This window comes from Aspergillus versicolor (genome assembly GCF_001890125.1).
Source record: "Aspergillus versicolor CBS 583.65 unplaced genomic scaffold ASPVEscaffold_3, whole genome shotgun sequence".
In the NCBI taxonomy this organism is placed as follows: Eukaryota; Fungi; Ascomycota; class Eurotiomycetes; order Eurotiales; family Aspergillaceae; genus Aspergillus; species Aspergillus versicolor.
Genome location: NW_024467526.1, coordinates 1,901,919 through 1,923,056, shown reverse-complemented (window position 1 = coordinate 1,923,056; position 21,138 = coordinate 1,901,919). Strand labels below are relative to the sequence as shown.

At 50.6% G+C, this 21,138-nt stretch overlaps 9 protein-coding genes across 9 annotated transcripts; 6 read left to right on the top strand and 3 right to left on the bottom strand.

Moving 5' to 3' along the window:
• Positions 1 to 392: 392 nt before the first annotated feature.
• Positions 393 to 2,288, top strand: ASPVEDRAFT_81861 (uncharacterized protein; the record flags this gene model as incomplete). Its single annotated transcript, XM_040817102.1, has 5 exons — positions 393 to 539; positions 594 to 1,002; positions 1,064 to 1,706; positions 1,762 to 1,973; positions 2,026 to 2,288. 5 exons carry the CDS (start codon positions 393 to 395, stop codon positions 2,286 to 2,288), a joined length of 1,674 nt encoding a protein of 557 aa, XP_040666048.1.
• A 254-nt stretch (positions 2,289 to 2,542) lies between these two features.
• On the top strand, positions 2,543 to 4,793 carry ASPVEDRAFT_81860 (putative C6 transcription factor; the record flags this gene model as incomplete). The annotated part of the gene is made up of 5 exons (XM_040817101.1): positions 2,543 to 2,781; positions 2,829 to 3,559; positions 3,608 to 4,031; positions 4,086 to 4,374; positions 4,428 to 4,793. 5 exons carry the CDS (start codon positions 2,543 to 2,545, stop codon positions 4,791 to 4,793), a joined length of 2,049 nt encoding a protein of 682 aa, XP_040666047.1.
• Positions 4,794 to 4,891: 98 nt separating this feature from the next.
• On the bottom strand, positions 4,892 to 6,075 carry ASPVEDRAFT_558353 (putative RING finger domain protein). Its single transcript, XM_040815121.1, has 3 exons — positions 5,464 to 6,075; positions 5,233 to 5,412; positions 4,892 to 5,174 (listed from the first exon to the last, which is right to left on the bottom strand). The coding sequence occupies exons 1-3, from the start codon at positions 5,577 to 5,579 to the stop codon at positions 4,991 to 4,993; spliced, it is 480 nt and encodes a 159-aa protein (XP_040666046.1). The 5' UTR covers positions 5,580 to 6,075; the 3' UTR covers positions 4,892 to 4,990.
• Positions 6,076 to 7,607: 1,532 nt separating this feature from the next.
• ASPVEDRAFT_81858 (cation diffusion facilitator family transporter) lies at positions 7,608 to 9,343 on the top strand (the record flags this gene model as incomplete). Its single annotated transcript, XM_040817100.1, has 4 exons — positions 7,608 to 7,906; positions 7,965 to 8,015; positions 8,063 to 8,895; positions 8,943 to 9,343. 4 exons carry the CDS (start codon positions 7,608 to 7,610, stop codon positions 9,341 to 9,343), a joined length of 1,584 nt encoding a protein of 527 aa, XP_040666045.1.
• Positions 9,344 to 9,842: 499 nt separating this feature from the next.
• ASPVEDRAFT_81857 (FluG family protein) lies at positions 9,843 to 11,177 on the top strand (the record flags this gene model as incomplete). Its single annotated transcript, XM_040817099.1, has 1 exon — positions 9,843 to 11,177. The coding sequence occupies one exon, from the start codon at positions 9,843 to 9,845 to the stop codon at positions 11,175 to 11,177; it is 1,335 nt and encodes a 444-aa protein (XP_040666044.1).
• A 1,228-nt stretch (positions 11,178 to 12,405) lies between these two features.
• On the top strand, positions 12,406 to 13,881 carry ASPVEDRAFT_149244 (uncharacterized protein). Its single transcript, XM_040808193.1, has 2 exons — positions 12,406 to 12,870; positions 12,916 to 13,881. The coding sequence occupies exons 1-2, from the start codon at positions 12,526 to 12,528 to the stop codon at positions 13,753 to 13,755; spliced, it is 1,185 nt and encodes a 394-aa protein (XP_040666043.1). The 5' UTR covers positions 12,406 to 12,525; the 3' UTR covers positions 13,756 to 13,881.
• On the bottom strand, positions 13,825 to 14,704 carry ASPVEDRAFT_558514 (uncharacterized protein). The gene has a single exon (XM_040815123.1). The coding sequence runs from the start codon at positions 14,383 to 14,385 to the stop codon at positions 13,894 to 13,896; it is 492 nt and encodes a 163-aa protein (XP_040666042.1). The 5' UTR covers positions 14,386 to 14,704; the 3' UTR covers positions 13,825 to 13,893.
• ASPVEDRAFT_81855 (homeobox domain-containing protein) lies at positions 14,384 to 16,195 on the top strand (the record flags this gene model as incomplete). The annotated part of the gene is made up of 3 exons (XM_040817098.1): positions 14,384 to 14,568; positions 14,654 to 14,765; positions 14,816 to 16,195. The coding sequence occupies 3 exons, from the start codon at positions 14,384 to 14,386 to the stop codon at positions 16,193 to 16,195; spliced, it is 1,677 nt and encodes a 558-aa protein (XP_040666041.1).
• A 1,119-nt stretch (positions 16,196 to 17,314) lies between these two features.
• ASPVEDRAFT_39714 (PaaI family thioesterase) lies at positions 17,315 to 18,006 on the bottom strand. Its single transcript, XM_040811987.1, has 2 exons — positions 17,877 to 18,006; positions 17,315 to 17,828 (listed from the first exon to the last, which is right to left on the bottom strand). The coding sequence occupies exons 1-2, from the start codon at positions 17,958 to 17,960 to the stop codon at positions 17,472 to 17,474; spliced, it is 441 nt and encodes a 146-aa protein (XP_040666040.1). The 5' UTR covers positions 17,961 to 18,006; the 3' UTR covers positions 17,315 to 17,471.
• Between the last annotated feature and the right edge of the window lie 3,132 nt (positions 18,007 to 21,138).

Below are 21,138 nucleotides of genomic sequence, written 5' to 3'. Positions count from 1 at the left end.
GGTGGTGGAATCCCGACCCGAATTCCGGGGCCGTTAGTGTCAGTCTTCGCACGACTCGCGGCTGATAGCTGCTTGGGGGCAGGAAGGTGAGATTTTAGTTCTCAATAAATCAGCCCCCAACGCGCGGAATTTACGAACTCAGCCTCAGCCGTTGAGGATTAATTCTTCAAATTGTCATTGGGTTTGAGCTCGTCTCGGCTATGGGGCGAGTTCTGGCCTAAAGATTCGAGTTCGGTTGGAGAGTGAATATTCCAAATTTTCAGTTGCGATCCTTAATTAATCGGGGTATTTCTACGGGACTTATTTTTCTAGAGCTGAGGTTTTGTCTTTTAAATTATTGGGGGGTTTCTCCTTTCTCTCTTTTCTATCTTTCCATCTTCTTCGGTGCAGCCATGTTCGCACTCTTGTTCTCTCTCAGCCTCGGTTTGCTGATCTGCGGCCAATACGCTGATGCGCAAGTGCAAGCGCAGGAACCGCTGGGAACATTCGATACAGCGGGGGTAGTGTTTGGGAATTCCACGTCTGGTTGTAAACAGGCCGTAAGCGCACCTCCACCAAGTAGTTACAAGATAAAATGTATTGACAGCCCTTAGTGCATACAGCTGCAAGCAACCAGCCCCGCCGATGTCAACAGCAGCCCCGAGTTCATCATCGACCGCTATTTCGCTCTGCAGCAGCGACAGCTCACGCCTGCCTGCGTGGTCCTGCCGGAATCAGCGGAAGATGTTGCGAGGGCAGTGCAGGTTGTCAGGGAGTATCAGTGCCCGTTTGCTGCGAGGAGTGGTGGGCATGGGAACCATGCTGGGGCGTCGAGTATTGAGGGTGGACTGCTGATTGATTTGGGGAGGTTGAATAGCGTGACTGTTTCTGAGGATGAGTCTCTTGCGTTGATTGGCCCTGGGAATCGCTGGGTTGATGTTTATAAGGTGCTTGAGGAGAAGGGGCTTTTGGTTGTTGGGGGTCGCTCGGCGACGGTTGGTGTTGGCGGGCTTTCTTTGGGGGGTTCGTATATCACCCTTCATTTTCTTTTCTTTTCTTGACGTGGTGGGACTAATTTGTCTAGGGGGTATCTCGTATCTCTCTCGTCGCTATGGCTGGTCCGTGGATAATATCCGCAACTACGAAGTCGTCCTGGCCAACGGGACTATCGCCAACGTGAACAAAGATTCGCATCCTGACCTGTTCTTTGCGCTGCGCGGCGGCGGGAATAACTTCGGTATCGTGACTCGGTTTGATTTTGAGACTCGTCGCATTGGAATGATGTCCGGGGGAACGACGAACTTCATCATGGAGGATCTTGAGTCAAGAAAGGCAGCGCTGGGATTGAAAGACCAGTGGCAGTGGACGACTCATTCGTTCCTGAGCCACGTTGCCAAGTACCTTTTGAAGGGCCTTGGGGGTTTCGGTCTCGCGACGAATTCGAAGGATGTCATTCGGGAGTTTGTTGCTCTGGGTGATGAGAGCCAGACTGATGCCGGGGCGCATGCGTTCTTGTTCTTCTCCTGGGTGCCTAGCTTTCGCGCTTACTTTTTCGGAATAACCACGATGTATACCACAGTTGCTGGGAGTGGGACTCCTGAACCTGATCCGCCGGTGTTTCGCAACGTGAGCTCGTTTAATAAACTGCATTCAACCAACAGAGTCAGCAATATGACCGACTTTACAACAGAACTCGACAGCCAGAACCAAGTGCTCAGGGGGAAACTGTACGTCAAGTATACTGTAGCAGCAATGTGCCAACACAGCTAACCATGTCGACAGAAACATCTGGCGAACCATCACACTCAAGCTAGACGCTGATCTGATTTCAGACGTTTACGACGTGTTTATCTCCAATGTGCACCCATACACCACGACACCTGACGCTCTTTTATCATGCAACCTGCAAATGATGACAAAGTATGAGATTGGCTTGTTTGCCCAAAATGGAGGGAATGCATTCGGAATTCATCCAGATGAGGGCCCATTATTCAGTACGTCCCCCATTCTATGCGTATATCATATTGATACTGACAAATGAAATAGTATTCAGCGTCACTTTCTCCCAGGATGCCGCGGACTATGAGCACTTCCAAGCTCTTGCGGATAAAATTATAAGCGATATTGCTTATTTAGCCAAGGAGCGCGGCCTCTACCATCCCTTCATATACCAGAACTATGCCGGCTCTGAGCAGGATGTCTACGCTGGGTACAGTAAGGAAAACCGTGCCCGATTGAGGCAGATTCAGCGGAAATACGACCCGGAGGGAGTTTTCTGGAAATTGCAGCCTGGATACCATAAAGTGTAAGACATTTATAGAAGAAATAGTCTATTCCAAATACATCATAGCTTGTGATTTCTATCCATAGTGTAGAAGGCATTATTGCCTGTTTGGGTTAGACCGTGACCAAAAACAGCTCCTCCACCGATCTCGGCCTCGATTCGTATCCTTCCTTTCTCACCACGCCTCTGATTCATCTCTCTCTTTTCTTTTCTACAGGAAGGATGGTATTGCTGCCCGCGTTATAGGCCGGAAGACTGGCGTTTCTGGGCATTACCAGGATGACCGAACCAGAGCCACCTGCCATCCGCCGCAACGGCTTGCTCCAGTCCTGCGAGCCATGCCGCAAATCGAAGCTCAAATGCGACCACGGAAGGCCTGTATGCGGACGATGTATTGCCAAAGGCTTCACGCAGAGGTGTTTCTACCATCCTGCGCCCATGACAAAACAGGATTCCCCAGCCCCAGCGCCGAACCCAGGCCAGCGTCTAGCCAAAAGACCGAGAACCGAGTCTTCAAAGTCTGTCTGCCCAGCAATGTAGAAGGATGACTGCTGACTTGATTTAGTGACTCTAGCCCGACGTCAGTACCCACGGTGCAGTCTGGTTTGCGCACCACGGAGCGGCCCTCGACTACACCAGGGTATCTGGGGTCGACGAGTTTCTCGGCTGTGTTTAGTGAACACCGCGCTGATATCTCGTTCGAGGAAGGTAGTTGTGACGTTGATAGTGTCTTCGCTATGATGAAAGGCCAATCTAGGCTGGAGACTGGCGTGGAAGTCTTGAAGTTTCTTCATCGGAGTACGATATGTGACATCGTGGTCCGGAAGTTCTACGCCGGAGCCTTGATGGCCGCCGTCTCTGGGCTTATCATCGAAGCCATTGTGCAGTCTGTTCGAAGAATCCTTGATGGTATTGACTGCAGTAAAGATCTGGAAAAGCAGCTACGGGACCTGGCGCAGCAGATATTCCTCAGCTCGGCGCATCCTTTGACTTCGCACAGCTCGATGACCGTTGAGGAGTACTTTGCCTCGTTTACGGATCAAAATCTGCGCTGGGAGGCGATCGGGATTCTTCTATCTATGGCCGGCATAGCGCTGATGTCCACTTCTGACAGCGACCCCGATTTAATGCGGGTGGCCCCCGGCGCGCAAGCTAAGGACATGCTTCGAACGCAGGTGGTCGAAGCGAGCGGTATCTGCGTCGGGTTCTGCGATACTGCCGCCTCTGTCAGTGAATTACTCGGCTTCCTGCAGTATGATGATATGCTCCTGAGAACCCAATACTACGGCGACACAAGTATGTTGGCAAACCATTATACCTTTTCTCAACTAACAATCGATCTAGGTTATGTTGCCTGGCGCAAGCTCGGTGACTTGACAGCCACCATCTACGCAGCGGGTCTGCACCAAGAAAACACACGGGCCCAAAACTGCCCTCCTTTTCTCCAACAGTGGAGGAAGATGTGCTTTGCCGCCGCATTCTACGCTGACAAGTCTCTGTCTACGTTTGTGGGTAGACCGCCATTCATCAATTACCGGTACTGCACGATATCGGCCCCGTTGGATCTGAGTGATGAGGATCTCATTGCTGGAGGCGAGCGTCTAGACCAGGCGATGTCGAACCTGGATGCCGCGGGGTGGAATCCCCAGGGCAGTAACCACCGAGGAAGTATGCTGCGTCTCCGCTTCCTCCTGGCGGTGCTTCGTGAGCAAGCTCTTGAAATTGCATTGGGGAGGTTTGAAGATTCGGAACTCCTGAATAAATACAAGTAGGTGGATGATCCATTTCAATGTATTGTGCTATACAAGGCTAACCGCAGTAGCAACGTGATTGAAGCTGCACGAAATCTATGGGACTCTTGTCCTGTTACTTTCCGGCACGACCAGTGCGAAAAGGTCGAGGGGTTAAGTCCGTCTTTCACATTCGCGAGACGCCATATCTACCTTGACTATCTGTATACACTCTTCCTGGTACAGAGGATGGTCACCAAACGTACAAATACCGGCCACGAATCCCTCTTCAATACCTCGCGCGAAGTCCTAGCCATCATCCTCGAATTGACCAACGAGCGCCATCCGGGCGTTGACAACAGCAGACACCAATCTTGGATTGTAAGCATCTGTTTCCTCGACTAATTCTGCGCCATGACCGCTAATGCCAACAGGCTCTTTACTACGGGCTCCCAAGCGCAAGTATCCTGGCATTTGAACTCCTCCGCCAAACCCAGGAAGCAGGGCCGCACCCGGTGATGCCCCCGCGGTCGGAACTGATTCGCAATCTCAGCGTTTTCGTCTCGTGTTTATCATGGGTCGCATCGCCGGGGCAAGGCAATTATCGTACATGCAAGGCAGTCGAGAAGAAGCTGTCTGATATCCTGGACCAGGTGCTGGACCCGCAGCCAACGGCGCAGCAGAGAGATTTCCTTGACGGCGGCCATGACGGGTTGTATGGGTTGCTGAACTGGTATAGTCCGGATAATTTTGATCTTGACCCGTTTGATTTTCCGGCGGGAGATGGGTTTCCATTTTAAGAAAAGCAGTACGGAGTAAACGATAGCCCTTTCAGGCGTCGTTGAATCGTTTAAGATTGATTACAGCTATAATCAGCACGGGTTAATCAGCACAGGTTGAACACCAAACACCGCTACCAGACCAACAAGTTGAGAGAAATATATAAACGAAGGAGGATATCATGGGTCGTCAATCATCAACTCTATCAGTCGTATCATCATACCATCCATACAAAGTCGTTTGTCGGGCGGATTTCCTGGTTATAGTATGCCCTGTGGCAGAGCGGACAGTTATAATGGTCCTGGAGGTACCATTTCTCGAGACATTCTCGATGGAAGACGTGGAGGCATTTCAGTTCTCGGATTTCCTGGGAACGGAGGACAGGTTCGAGGCAGACGACACTGGTTGGAGACTAGTTAGCCGGGGTCGTGAAACTCGGAGGAATCAATGATCATGTACCATATGAACTGATTATCGGGACAATCAGAGGGGAGAGGAGGGCCATGAGCCTTTGTCCACCATTCCTGGAGGGTTCGAATGGGAGAGACGGCGTCGAGCTTGCGCAGCTTGTCTGACGAGTCCTTTCTGCGACTTTTCTTGGACGGGCTGCGCTCGCGACGGTTGAAGTAGACAGTGAATCTAGCAGCTGTGTGAGCTTTAACTAGTTAATGCCATGCAAATAACACTTACATCAAACACATGATGATTAAAGCAACAATTCCGAGTCCAACACCCAGGACAATGTTCATATGACTATTCTGATCCCGGTCCTTTTCCTGGTCCTGGTCCTGGTCCTCTCTGGCCATGGATCGGATGTCTTGGTACTGCGCGGGGAACAATTCGGCGACCGCACCAACAAACTGTAAGAGAGGGTTGTCCGGTCGCTTGTCGATTTATTGACACCCAGCGCCAACTGCGGCCACAGAACGAGTTTTGTACCGCCAATCAGGCCATAACCAGCGCGCGTGAGTTGTATCGGCAGATTCAGGCCCGGTCTAGTCTAGACCGTGGTGACGTCGGTACGGACCGGATGGAGTTGTGTAGCGCAGTCACAGTAGCAGTCCCACAGTACACTGGAGGTAAGTGTGGAGATTGACCAAACGAGGACAACGAGAAGGAAGAGAAGATGAAAAGAACGAAAAGAATAAAAGAGGAGGCAGGGAAAGAAGAGAAAGAAAGTTCAGCCCGTCTGACTGTATAGCCCGCGGAGACGGAGTTATTTCGGCGGCGGCAGCGGAATGTTTGAATATGTGTGTGTACTGGATACTGTGTTCGGATTGAGGATGGATGGCGTGAGAGGGGCAGTGACTTCGCTAAGTATTGACGAATGTTGCACCCTCTTGCGGTCTAAGTACTACTGATCAGCCCGTCCTCGTGAACTGCGACTGCCATGCATCAGGCCATGAGGGTTGGTTGACTGTTTCCCCGCATGGCGATCAGATCAGGAATGGAGAATGCAGAATGGTGGATGGCGGATTGGAGGGACGGGGATGGGGCGGGTGTCCCTTGTCATGTGAAACTTGCCACTCTACTTGGCTTTACTTGCTGTCTCTGTAGACTACTCTGAGATACGACTATTATGGTGCTATTCAACGGTCTCAGCGTCAGGACTTCACAGTGATAAAGTAGTCAACCCCACCATCAGCCCCGCACAAGCTACAGTGATAACTCAGCGCTCACCTCATTCCAGTGCAGAGTACGGAGTACACTGATCAAGCAATACCGTGCTCAAAACTGACTCTGATAAAAGAACAACAATCCTTCGTGACTATGGGAATAAAACATCAGAATCAACGATCAGTGAGGCAATTCCACCCTATTGGACACTGACAGATGCTGCAGCGATGCTCCAGCACAGATCGCCACGCCAAGCCAGGACAGCCCGCCAGTCCAATGGCAAGTGCTGCTGGTGATGCAGTCGGCAAGGAGCTACGAGACGCAGTGACGCATGGCTGATCACCAGCAAGGTAATGAGTGGAGGACTGGCGGTGTTAGCTCCAGCTTATCAGGATGTCGGTGATCACGGGACCGCTGTTGACACTGGACGGTACAAACTGGACACACGCCTATTCAGATGTAGTATTGAAATGATGGTTATTTCCTGGGCGGACCTTGAAGAGACTGCCAGACCAGCGAGGCGCTCGGTAAACGCAAGGGAATGGCGGGCAGCCGAGACGAAATCCGGGACAACCGGTGAGCCCGTCCTTGAAACAAGTATGGCTCCTTTCTTTCGCGATTATCGAATATTGGATATCGTGCAGTGTGCATGTAAATAAAGCTGAGTTGGCTATGTTCTGCTCAGCGAGATTCGGTCAGCCAGTCTACTGCACTAATAGTTGACAGGTCAAGACTGTATATGTCAGAAACAGATACCAAGACCAAACGCAATATCTCGCAAGTCTTATATTGGCGTTGGCATTAGCGTGGTGTCGGTGGTGTCGGTGGTGTCGATTCGCATGGAACAAGTCAAACATAACTCTCCTGTCCATAGCACTGATCCAAGATATCTCAAAGAATGAGTATTATGAATCCTGTTTGATAACCAGGTTGATTCGTCATCAGGATGAGCCAAGGCAGACTGCCAGTCAAGAATTCTGCCTGGAAACTACATCAGTCAATGAAGCTGTAGTTAATTTGGATCGTGAATCAATGATAATGACGGAGCTCGCTGCTGTGTGGAGCTAACCCGATGCAGTTCCACTCCATGACAGCTCGTCCCGTGCCCGGATCTTTCTGGACCGATTCTTCAAAAAACTCATCCCTCGCGTGGAATCCCAATGGAAAACTAACCTGCCCACATTCTATTCCATTGAATTGTCTGATCGCTTCGCCGAATGGCGTCTTTCGGCCGCTCGCGAAGCAGGGCTCAGTTCTCGGTCCCGTCCTCGCCCTCCGACGCCGGCTCGCCGATTCGGCCAAGAAGACCGAGCCTCGACTGGCAGGGCGATATCCTGTCCACCCGTGGCCAATACCTCTCGTCCCTGCTTCGCCGCCGCTCCTTTTCTAGTCAGAGTCTTCTCGACCTCGATCGCGATGAGAGTCACCTTTCCTTCCGGGATTGGCTTGACCGGCCCGCATCCGCGCGCGCAAGGGAGCTGATCGGAGATCGGGAGGGTAAACCGTCGTACAATTGGTACGCTAGCTTGCATAATTGAAGAGGAATGATGGCGAATGACGCTCACTAATCTCAGGCAGCAGTATTATAAACATCCCAACGCCTTGAAGGGGTTGCCAAAGCCAGTGTAAGTACTCAGTCCCGATATTCTTGACAGAAATTCTAACTGTGTAGGCGTGAACTCTACGAGCGCAACAATGATCTCATCTCGCAATACGTTTATATCGACCGGCTTCTCGACTCATCGCTCCCCCACCGCTTGATCGTCGAATACCAGCACAATCGGAGCAGCGCAATAAAGGATCCTGCCAAGGGAAATGAGAACGAGAATGGGAGTACATACGGTTCTATTGAGGGCGGGCCCTCGGACGGTGAACACCCCAAGAAGATCAAGCGGACACCCCGCAATCTATACAGGATCCCCAGTGAAAGTTCGCTGCTGTTACCGCCAACAGACGACGAGAACGAGTCGCCAATGTCGGATATCACTCCCAAAGGCCACGACTTTGTGGATAGCGGGGCGCGCATCGTCACTATCGCTATCTATATCAACCTTATCGCCAACGTCACCCTACTTGCGGCGAAAATTGCCGCCCTCTTGATGACCAATTCCGTTTCGGTCCTTGCGAGTTTGGTAGATGGAGCTTTGGACTTCCTTAGTACTGCCATTGTCTGGATTACGACTGCTCTTATCAGACGACAGAACCACTACGAGTATCCCATTAGTCGACGACGACTGGAGCCTTTGAGTGTCTTGGTTTTTGCTGTTGTGATGGTAACCTCGTTTGTTCAAGTCGCCATCACGTCCATTACGCAACTGATGTCGGCCGACCACACTGTTGTGAACCTGACGGTCCCATCGGGGGTCATCATGGGCAGCACTGTGGTTGTCAAGGGCCTCTGCTGGTTCTGGTGTCGGTTAATCAACAACTCAAGCGTCCAAGCCCTAGCCCAAGACGCCATGACCGACGTAGTTTTCAACTTCTTCAGTATCGTCTTTCCACTCGGTACGTACCTCGTAACACAAATGAAAATCAATACTAACATATCCCAGTCGGCGGCCTAACAAACATCTGGTACCTCGACCCCCTCGGCGGTCTCCTCCTCTCCATCTACGTCATCTGGAACTGGGGTCTAACAGCTAGCGAACACATCCGCCATCTAACCGGCGCCGCCGCATCCCAAGAAGACGTCAGCATCCTGCTCTACATGACGATGCGGTTCTCCAAATCGATCCTCAAGATCCAGAATCTACGCGCCTATTACGCCGGCGATATGCTCAATGTCGAGGTCGATATCATCCTCGAGGACAAGATGAGTCTCCGCGATAGTCACGATCTGGGCGAGAGTTTGCAGTATATGCTTGAGAGTGTGCCGACGGTTGAGCGCGCTTATGTGCATATGGACTATGATCCGTGGAATATTCCTACGCATATGAATCAGCAGGAGCAGTAGGTTATTTTCACTATCACTTTTACGGCGAGGGTCAGGACTTAAAAAGGGACGGAGTACGGAACTGAATAGAACAGGCGGGGTATTTTTATTTATAGATCGACCGGACTGTGCGGCAGGCGGTGTCTTACTGTACATTATTTTTTTTTTTTTGCTTTTTTGCTTGTTTGTGGACACTGGCTCTTGTACAGGCGCAGCGGTATTGGGACATGGATATGGATGCACAGTCTGAATGTCGATAGATTCATACTGACGCCGAGATCTTGTACGGGCGTGCCGTCATAGAAACATTGGATACTGGATTGGGATTGATTTGTGTAACCGCCGGGTTCATCGAGTTGGCCAGTAAAGCATTCTCTTTGGCTTGTACTCGTGAGGGGCATGCAGGGCTCAGGCAGCCACGCATATATCATATTTCTTTTCCAGGCTGAGATCGAGCGTCCATTCCCATCTCCATTTCCATCTTCCACTTCCCATTCCTTTAATAATTGACCAGGTTAACATGGACAACCAAACATCTCTGGCTCAGTTCGACGCCAATACCCAAGGCGTAGATTTCGTCTGGGTGCTATTCACCTCATACATCGGCACCAACCTAGTTCGCATGGTGCCCGTGGCAGAATTCAAGCGCCTGCTAGAGGTAAACCAAGGAATTTCGGTTCCAAGCCAGGTCCTCCATCTTCTCCCTCGCGATGGATTTGCGAACGGGGTAGCACCGACGGGGGCATTCTTTCTCCAGCCGGATGTGCGATCTTTAGTAGCCCCCTACTTGGATTCAAACAAGGCACTTGCCATGGCCAGATGGGTTGATAAGGAAAACGTGCCGATTGCAGAATGCGCACGCTCCAAGCTTGATGCGTTGACTCGGTTAGTTGAACAAAAGTCCAACTGTTCCATCCTGGTCGGATTCGAGCTCGAGTTCTGTCTACTACGCCAGCAAACACTGCCAAACGGACAAGTCGAGTATACACCGGTAAATACTAGGCATTCGTGGAGCGTCATGCCTCAAGGACGTGAAGACGAGCCTCTCCTTACCCTTCTGGAAGAAGCCGCACTGGCACTGCAAAGTCTCGGAATTCGGCTTCAGCAGTTCCATGCGGAATTAGCACCTGGTCAATGGGAGTTCGTTCTGCCCCCAGACTCCCCGCTTAAAGCGGTCGATGCTCTCGTCCTTGCTCGACAGGCTATCATGAAAGTCGCGAATAAGCACGGATATCGAGCGACGCTTCATCCCAGATTATCGCCTCAAACTCCTGGCACTGGGTCGCATGTTCATGTATCGCTGAACCCGAATCAGAAAGAGGATTTGCCAACAATCGAGTCGTTTTTCGCTGGGATTCTCGAACATTTCGCATCTATTGCTGCATTTACACTCCCCCAGGAGATCAGTTATGGCCGGGTTCAAGGAGGCATCGGAAGCGGAGGCGACTATGTGTGCTGGGGATGGGAAAATAAAGAGGCGATCCTGCGACGGATCTCCAGTACTCGGTTTGAGGTGAAGATGATGGATGGACTGGCTAATCCGTACTTGGCGCTTTGTGCGATGCTTGCGGCGGGTTTGGACGGGTTACTTCAGGGGGCAGTTTTGAAAGCTGGGCCCTGTCTCACTGCGCCTAATAGTATGTCGGCAGAGGAACGAGAGGCTCTGGGCGTCAAGGATAAGATGCCTGCTGGGCTGGCGGAGAGTCTTGAGTATTTGGAGGCGAATGAAAGACTCAGGGGTGTTCTGAGTGATGCCCTGGTGTCGACGTATCTTGCGGTTAAGAGATCCGAGCTGGACGTCGTGCAGAAGATGAGTCCTGAAGAGCAGCGTGCATGGTTCGTTTCGACATATTAGTTGTAGTTTATTGCTCTGAAATTAGGAATTAATCTAAACACTCTGAAGACAATCAACACCGCGAAACTTTTGACAATGAATATAGACCTTGCGAAGCTCAGAAGTTTATTTGCTTTCATCACATATTCAATCACCGAAGACACGTAGTCATCTCTAGAACAAGGCGAGGCTAGCCAACCTTATATCCATGCAGGGTCATGTATGTTTACAGGACCAAATAGCGAGGAGTCCATTGTTTATATGTGTATAGCAACCAAATCCATGATCTGCTGTTAATGTTGAGACTTTGGAACCCGAAGCAACTGGTGAGCGAGGTTTGCGTGGCAGCTACCCGTACCCTACCGGTAATTCACAATTGACAGTGCGCTTACGTGCATGCGCATCCTGACGCAGTAATTGATATCAGGATATAGACGAAGTGCAGAGATCCCATCCCCCCCAATCCTACAGTTCCAATGTGAGGCAATATAATGGGACGTGCCGATTACCAACATGGGATACGCACACCCGAGAGCTTTTCAGTAAGGACAAGGACGCCCGAGCAATCCGGATTTCCAGTTTCGAATGACCGGAAGTGGTTCAGATTTGGCTATGGAAAAGCAGCAAAACGGCTAGGGTTATTGATACTTGGATTATTGAACCCAAGCTATACTCGATGATTTTCTGCACTGGTCGCCGAACAAAAAACGTCCCAGGGCTATTTAGGCTAGGTTCAATTAGCAATCCTCCCGCCTAACGGTCAGATACTCGCCTCAGTATCTTGTAAGGATACCAGCAGCAGTTAACTGGTTAATGGTCAGTTGCCAAGACAGTGATCACGTGGGTTCGCGTTTCTCGCGTGTCTGTTGACGATCCCCGGCCGTCGATCGCTGCAGCTGTTCCGAGGTAACTATACCTTGAAGGATCAAGTTGGAGTGTATTATACTGTCACAGTCCAGCGCGAGTTAAGCCAACACCATGCCAGCGATAGGACAAGCGGGATAAGAGGCGGAGTACTGGATGGAGTCCCCAAAGGTTGCTTGAGATCTAATCGCCAAGCCAAGCAGTCAAAGCGGCAAAGGTAAGCGATTGCGTAGACATCGCGAGAACCACTCGGCTAGATATACTGTTGCTGTTAGTCCACCCTTGTCAGCATTTTTGCTCCATGTATGCGTGGTATTTTCGTAACTTTGAGAAGCAACCAGCCTCTTTGAGGTTGCCCGGTCAGGCTGCTTCGGTACTTGGCGGCGATTTTAAGCGATGGATGGTGTGGTTGAGGATACTTAAGCCTGGAGGGTTGTAGGGAGATGAGTGAGCTCGTAAGTCTGCCTCAAATAGTTTTTGAGCGCAATAACCAATATTGGTCACAATGAGCACCGGAGACGAGATCAAAGATAAGCTCTACAAACTTTCTGTAGCTCCTTTCGTCCTTGAACGGCAAGGGGAGTATCAGAAAGCAATCAATATCCACAAAAGTGCCATAGATGTCCTGGGGGCGGCGGCGCAGACGTTCAGAAAGTCGGGCTCAATTGTGCGCAAGATACACCGGAAGATGTTTGAGCGGCAGGTGCAGCTGCATCGAGAGCGACTTGCGCATCTGGAAGATCTTCAGCGTAAAGGAGATTTCTCTAGTATTGTGCTACCACCGTCGGGGTTAGATGTTGTACAGGAGCTGGCGAGGGAGGATGAGGATAGTCCGTGGACATTATCTCAGGTACGTGAAGTGTCTCGTTCGTGACAGTTGACTTAATTTGTATAGATCCGAAAGGCACTTCACGATTATCACAAAGATGAATCGACCGGTAAAATGGTGCCCGACCACCTGAAGCCTTTCCTGGACGCCGCAGACTCTACCCAGATCCCATTCTTTGCACCGACTCTTTCCCCGTCGGCTGAGATCGTGACATATCGTCTAACTCACTCTTCGGAGCTAGTGGAGCTCGGCGTCCGCTCGCACTGGTGGTTCGTCAAAGACCCAACCAACACCCACGTACTATATGCTCTCCAGGTGGTATGGAGTCAGCAGGTGCCAATTGTTGAAGCCATCCTACGCCGCGCGGGAGAATTCCTCCCGGAGATGGGCGCACTAAACATCAGAATTCGCAAGACAAAAGGAGGCAGCTTTCGCCTGGTAACGAGCACAGTTCCACCGGATGGCGGCCAAATCGTTGAGATCCCCGACGGAGAATTGCAACGCAAGGACTGGTCTCCGCGACGGTTCCAGTACGGCGGGCGCAATTTCGTCTGGAAAAGCGGACGTGCTGATGGGAAGAGCATGGATGGTGGTCTGTTCAGGTCCTTTACTTGGGAGACGCTCTATGAGACGAAGCGCGTGTGGCCCAAGGATGGAAGCAGAACGGGAAAGATGGAGGACGAGACAGTTGGGCCAAAGCTCTGCTGGGGAGAGAAGGGAGGCAATGGCGCAACTCACTCCATATACATGGTTGGAGGGCTGGATTTGCAGTTCCGGGAGCATTTGTTGGCGGCGCAGCTGGCTAGACTCACGCGGTGCAGCTACCCACCGCAGAAAGACTTGGCTGGAGTAGAAGCTGTATCGACGGGATCGAGCATATTGGGGTTAATAGACTTAGTTTCATAGGATTGCTTGTTTGATTGCCTGTGATATATTTTGCCATCAATACCATTCATTGGCGTTTGGTGCCAATACAGGACAATTGGCTGCAACACTCAAGCATTTATACTGTAATTTTAAAGGCGGGCATAGCGATCTAGTATACTATGCAAAATATTGCATAATTTGTGCATTGATAAATCCTCGCGGTCCGCAGATACTCTGGTCTGACGGGCCACGCGGTCGTGGTCGTGTACTGAGATTTAGCTTGCCAGACAACAAACACGTCTTGCAAGCTATCAGAATAGATGTAGGTATTAAAGCCACCTCGTGATTAATTCGCGTTTCGAGATAAGTTATAACCAAAAAGGCGTAAGTTAAGGGTAAGTTGCACGAGAAGCGTAAGTATTGAGTTCGGTGACGGGTGGGGTTAGCGTTAAGCACGCCGCGTCCACATCGCGACGCGATCACTGAAGCGTCTTTTTTCCTGCACGAGCTCTGCCGGGAACATTCCCACTTCAGCCTCGCCCGTCTTTTCTTCGGCTCGTCCACGCTATGCTGCTGGTCTTTTCTATCTATTCTTTTCTTTACCTCTAACGATCTTCTCTTCCCTCTGGTCCTATGTCTCCGCCTTGACCTCGTCTTATCTACTACCATGTCTGACCCCGAGCCCTCTGCCGTGGCTTTCTCGTCCTCTCCTCCCTCGACCCAGACGTCAGATTCGGCTGCTGCTGCTTCTAGCTACGCCTTTCTCGTACACTCCCAAAAGACATTAACCCAGAACCTCCCGCCGCGGGTGGACAACAAATTGCTGGCACGGCAGAAGCGGCGTCGGACTAGGTATGTCGAGAGCCCACTGTTCTATATCCCGGTGGATACCAGTTGCAATTGCACGAATGTAGCTGACTCGATAATGCGTGTATAGTCCCGAAGATTACGCTATTCTCGAGGCCGAGTACCAACGCAACCCCAAGCCCGACAAGGTATCACGGGCAAGCATAGTGAGCCGCGTCTCTCTGGGCGAGAAGGAAGTCCAGGTACGTGTTTCGAAATTTAAGTAGATTCACGACGTCCTAATATCTCTCAGATCTGGTTCCAGAACCGTCGCCAGAATGACCGCCGAAAGTCGAAACCACTCCAGCCTCACGAGCTTCTTCCGTCCTCCCAATCCGACGATAAGGCCGCGAGCGATGACAGTATACCTGCAGAAGGGTTAGAGCAGGAGAATGACCATGGTGACGCTCACGTTCGGGCCCCGGCACTCCCGGAGGGCGATTCATTTGCATCAGATGGAGTAGACAAGGAGGACGAGCAGCTTGGTGGAAGCTCGCAAACGAGCGTTGCTACGTCCGAATGCCTGGAATCTAGCCAACAGGATGATCTGCACACAGTGAAAACACCCAAGGACCCGTCGAGCAACGAGCTTCTGCAGACCTCCGCCAAGAGGAAGCGAGCTGGGTCAGACCTCGGAGGGACAACTGCAGAGGCTGCCCCAGCAGGGCTGAACACCCCAAAGTCACCACCGTCATTAAGGATTTCGCTATCATTTGACGGAGAAGCCATGGTACGCAAGGAAGACGAATTAACCCCGTCACCGCCCAAAGGACGGAATTCCCTTCGAATCTCGATGTCTGCAGATGGAAAGGCAGTCATCCGTGCCAACGGCGAACCATCCCCATCTAAAAACCGTGTCTCCATGTTCTCCGCTCGCAAACCTAGACTGGGCGGTCTCCGGAGAAGCGCCAGCGCTGTCGTCCTGGGTACGCCCCCCAGCTCATTAGAGAAAGAAAGGTCGTTTGGGAGGTCGCGTGACCCTCGAAACTGGGAGTCGTTCTTCGATACAGACGCGAGAAGTGCATTGTCCACGCCTTTCAGCTCACAAAGCACACCAAACTCTTCTGCATTACGATCCAGCGGCCAGCGTTCCCTGACCAGAACCCTATCTGCAAGACACACCTCCCTCCTGACACCACCCTCGGAACACCAGGGCACACCAATCAGCCAAGCGATGAGAGAGAAGCGGCGGAAATTGTCCCGGACCGTCTCTTCGCTGGGCCGGCTGGAGACTGGACGCAAAGTCCTAGGCGAGAAACCACCATCCACACTGAAGAACTCCAAGACCCCCAAAGACGACCTCGACATCGAAGACGGCGATTCCGACAAGGAGAACTGGATCCCCGGCACTCGCGTATCCCAGTCGCGCCGACGAACTGTTTCACACCAGCCTCAACGACCAGCTCTCAAGGATTCCAACGGACAAAACAACAGAGGGAACACCAAAGCCCCGGGCCGGCCTCGGCTGCCGCAACAATCGTACCGGAAAGCGGGTGGCGGAAACACAAAATCGCTGTCTGGTCTAGGCACGGACGTCACTGCCTTTATGGCTGGCGAAAACACAGCAAGCCAGGAGGAGGACCTGGACTGTATCCAAGGGTTGTTATCCTTGAGCCAAGGTGCATGGCGATGATCAATATTAAGAAGCAAATACCCCAGCTTCAATTACCCATGGGATGTTGCAAGCTATTTCATTTGTCGATTTCCTTTGTCATTTGTTTTTCTTTTCCTCTTGAATGTTCGTTTTGAAGCTGCAAGCCAGCAAGCAAGCGGTGATGGCTGTATGATTGATTTGCGAGAGACCCCCTCTTTTGTCATGATTGTGCTTTCCGTACCCTGTCCAGCAGTCGAGTGTTGGTTACACACATACCTATTCCTGTGGAAGCTTCCAAGGGTAATGAACCTGTTTGAATACGGAGAAGGAATGTAGATAGAGTATCACAGGATAAGATTCGGACGGTAATTAATGAGAAGTGAAACTTCTAAGTTGAACTGGGTAGTGTTTTCCCTCCCTCGGTGCCATGCTTAGTAAGAATGTATACATCCACTTCACAGCAGAGATCAGTCACAAATCCGGCTGATGGAAGCAATCAGAACCTCTTAAATCTTAACGTCTTAAAGTTTGGATCCTGACTCAGTCCTGAATGGCCCCTCGATGAATCCCCACCTGCCATCCGCCAGTGCACTCGCGAATACGACTCTACCCTGAGGCGCCTGTACGCTGGAAGCGGGTATCATAGCCGGCACAACAAATACACCAGGCCCCTTTTGCAGATTAATACGGTGCCAGTGTGATAAAGCTGTTATAACTCGTTAGCTTAAGAACTGGGGGCCGAGGACGATGACATCCTATGTAGCTCCAGAATCCGGCTTGTATGCTTTCACAGAGCAGACCGCTGGCTACTCTACCGTATGTTCTTCGAAGAGGCGCCAGCTGCTGTAATTCCGGTCTGCTATACTATGCAGCTAAAAGAAGTGATCTCGGCAACTGCAAATATTTGGTGCCGTTTTGCTAAAAAGTGACTGTCGGACAGTCCGACAGTCCGCGTCCGCGGGATCCGGGTCGCCAGCCCTAAGTGCTTCTCCAGACAGAACTATATCACTGCGGCTGTGGTGGTTGGGGGGTTGGGGTTTCTGTATTTTGGGAAGAGGATGAGGGTTATCACGGCCAGGAGGTATCGGATTTATGCAGCGAAGCAGGCGAGGAGAGGTTAGGATAGTATTCTGTACAAGTATAGCAGTTATAGTAGTAGGCTGTATTGGCTTATATTCGTTTACGTACACCTTTTGGCTTCTTTGATTCTTTAATATCACAGTTTCTTCTCAAACGATATACTCGCCTTATTATGCTCCCCAACAACAAACAACCTCCCATCCGCACAATCCCTGATCTCGCCTCGAATCGCAGCTCATAATCCGTCGGTAGCTGAAACAAAACAAGAAGAAACTATCTTACCTAGTCTAGCACCGACATGCAAAACCTCACAGAAAACCTCAATCTCAGTCCCCTGCCTTATCGCACGCAGGAAAGTCGTATTCAGCGTCCTGGAAACACCCCCGAACAGCCAAAAGTCCGGCGTCGAGACAGGCGCCATGCATGTTGTCGTGCACATGTCCAGAACCAGGGCAATGGCGCCGCCGTGCATGTTGCCCATTGTGCTGCAGAAGTCCCGGGTTACTTTCATTCGGAATGTTGCGGTTACTTTGGGCGTTGCTGTGGCGGAGAGGAGTTTTAAGTGATGTTTCATTAGGGCTGCATCGAAGGTCTAAATTCATTAATACGGTATTAATAGAGGGAAATAAAACGAACTTACTTCCGTCTGGGGATCGTTTTTATATGAATCTAGGTATGCCTGCACCCTCTCCTTTGGATCTTTGACATCGACTGCGAAGACCATCCCCGGGCGACTGAGGATGTCGTTTGTATATCGCTCTGTCTTTTTGGACATTTTGAATAAAGGAAGGTTATTTAAGATTAAGCTATGTTCCGTACCTGTCCTCAAGAGATGGTGTTTATAAGGTTAGATGTCAGCCCCTCGGCAGTTTAGCCGATGGACCGAGGGACCGATGTTCATGGATTTAACCTTAAACTACCATATAAGCTTAGGATTCTTGAATCGTCGACCCTCAGCAGTCACTCTTTTGTATGAAAATGTGTGGGCCCGAGAAAGCGTGAACTAGATGTCACAGAGCGAGTATTTACCAGATTACTCGATTCTCTAAAATCAGTAAAGTAAAATACGCATCGGAGCCAAAATACCAAGTATGCTATCTTGACCTGTATTTCTACTACATAATTAAATGTTATCGCATATCGGTACTTCTGAATAGAAACCTCTATTTATTTGGGTCTGAGTACTCAATAGCGAGAGTCCCAATTAGGCAGGAGATAGGGTATAGAAGCCACGGGCCCTAACTCGAACCATGATTGAAGAGCTAGATCTCCTGTTAGTTATCGATAACTCTGTTTTATTAACCGCATTTGATACTGAAATATACTGGATGTCTCTATGGAGATTAGATAGTGAAGTCATCCTCTGTTTCGCGGACAGCCAGGAATTGGCATACTCATCCTACGGTCACTTACGATATAGCGCTGGCGTTCTGGACATGAAACCCAGGGAACCACGAGAATTTAGGAAGTGTGGCACAGAGAGTATCTCGCTTCCTTCACCAGTGTCACTAACCAAGGAGCACCAGTCTCCCGTTAGCCACTATATCTTAAATTTCCCGAGTTTAGAGACACGGTTAGAAGTCTACGGTTCGCCATATACCACGTCTCCAAGTTTGGAAGTACATAACATCTGAAGATATCTCCACCTTTATTGACCGTAGGCGATACATCACAACATCTTTTAGGCGGCTTTTGGATATTTCTGGGAATACATAGAGGGGTTGATACCTCGGGGCATACCGGGCAGACATGGGTACTAGATAGGCAGGACCAAAGAGATCTACAGTCTACGAGGACATCCATCCCGTCCTAAAGAGGCCAAATTCCCTTCCTCAAGATCAGGCAAGACATTACGCTTGGACCTTGTCCTATCCTGCTGCTCCATACCTGCTGGTCTTATTACCGGGTTCGTGAATAGTTTTGGTGGAGTGTTGTTAATATATCCCCTGTCTTTGGGAGCTTGTAGTCGTAAGCACATCAGCTCTAGCTGCCCTACAGACTCCTTTCGGCCGAAACAAATCCTTGTCGCCGATCCTGGACCTTGCAGCTGACGCGCAAGTACGTCAGTTAGACGATACTGGAACGGGCGCCTATTTACATCGCTTATGGACTGGGGTTTATATTATATACTCAAAAAGTGCCGCAAACCACGCAATCAGTAGCTAACTAAACACCACCAGACCCGGTCTATCCATTTATCAGTTAATTTAGCTGCAGGAGCTATGGCATTGTCGGGATTTGGTGGACGAACTCGTTGTTTATGGGAGGGACTTGAGATAGCGCGGACCATGTCAATATCTCTCCCCTTCCCGCCTCTATCGCGGATAAAAGGCTCCAGTTATTTCATTACTGGGATAAAGGACAGTAAGAGCTGACAGGTACATGGTGCTATGTGGGGAACTATTACTTTATGTTTACTTGTGTTTATGTTCAGTTCAGTTCAGTGCAGTTCTTCCGTAGATGCGCCTCCCCCTGATGCCCGCCATGCCAAGATAGACGGTAAAGTCGATCACGCAGTTGTCGCAGTCTTTCGAGCAGGTGGGTCAGTCAGCCTCGCTAGAATCATGAACTGGAGGATCCTCAGTCTAGACTGTTGACGTGGACCTTGGGGGCTACAAGCATAGCAGCAAACGAGTAGTAGTAAGCACTACGCGATAACCTGGATGGAGGAGTGGCTGAAGCTAGAGGGATCGACGGTTCGATCATCAAAGGATCGAAAGGATCGCCGACAAAAGTTCCGACTGCCAGGCGAGCCATGGTCTGGACCATTGTGACGAGGTGACAGGCGGCCGGTTAATATATCAGCGCGGGTTGATTGGCAGGATTGCGACGTTCGGAGAATCGCATGCAGCGATCGGCTGTTGGTGGAGAGGGTATATGGCATTCTCTTATATTTATATCATTTATACCATTCGATTGAGACGTGGTCTCACACTGACTCGTGCATATGCAGGTCGGTGAGGTGCTATGCAAGGGCCTGAGCATCCAGAAGTTCTGTCTCAATGCAGGCTGTGTATGACAGCTGGTATAGCAGCCTATACTTCAATAACGTCAGGATTCGACCAGACTGATCAGCGGGCGTTGGATGATCAATGGCGCCGTTAACAAGGGGTGTTGTTGTTGTGGTGGCATTCCACGCAATCATTGAATATTCCAGCCCTGTTTGGGAACGTTTGGAGTTTGGGCCTATTTTATTATTATTTATTTTATTAAACTTCCACTTTCAGGCGTTCTCCACGCGGGGTTCTGGAACCTGTCAGACTCGACACAAATACCAATTCGGCACTGGTCCACCCTCCTGGATGCTGTCCGTGCTGAAGAGCCCAATGCGTCGAGAGCGAACAGCATCCGCGAGAATCAGCAAGAGATACCAGATCCTCCGATTGGAAGCCTGGTCGAACGATTGCGTGACCTGGGAACATTCCTGGTGTCTCGCCATTCCTCATTCTTCAATCAATAATGATCCTCGTGGCTGGAGGCCGTTTGTGACAGCCTGAATGTGGAGAGAACCCTAAGATGATTCTGGGAAATGCTCCCCGTTCGTCAGTTTAGCAAGGAGTGATATATTAATACTCATTAATACTGTCCCAGCAAAGCAATCCCATTAAGTGGCGCTTGGATTCGCAGCTGGGTTGAAGGATCCCGATACGCTCAAGCCTTCTGTTGGAGAAACTCTAGTGCGAGCAGCTCAGGTCGTGCGGTCATCGTGCATTAGAGAGACAGAGAGAGAGAGACAGACTGCCACGAAGATCTCCGCCGCGTTCATGCAAGAAGAGAGCGCATCGCGACTAAGAGAGCTCTGCGGGGGTTCGACCAGCATTCTAGGAAGAGAACAGGGAATTTGTGATCCGGCAGGTCACTGTGATTGGACAGGGATAAAGGTACCGATCGGCGATTCCTTA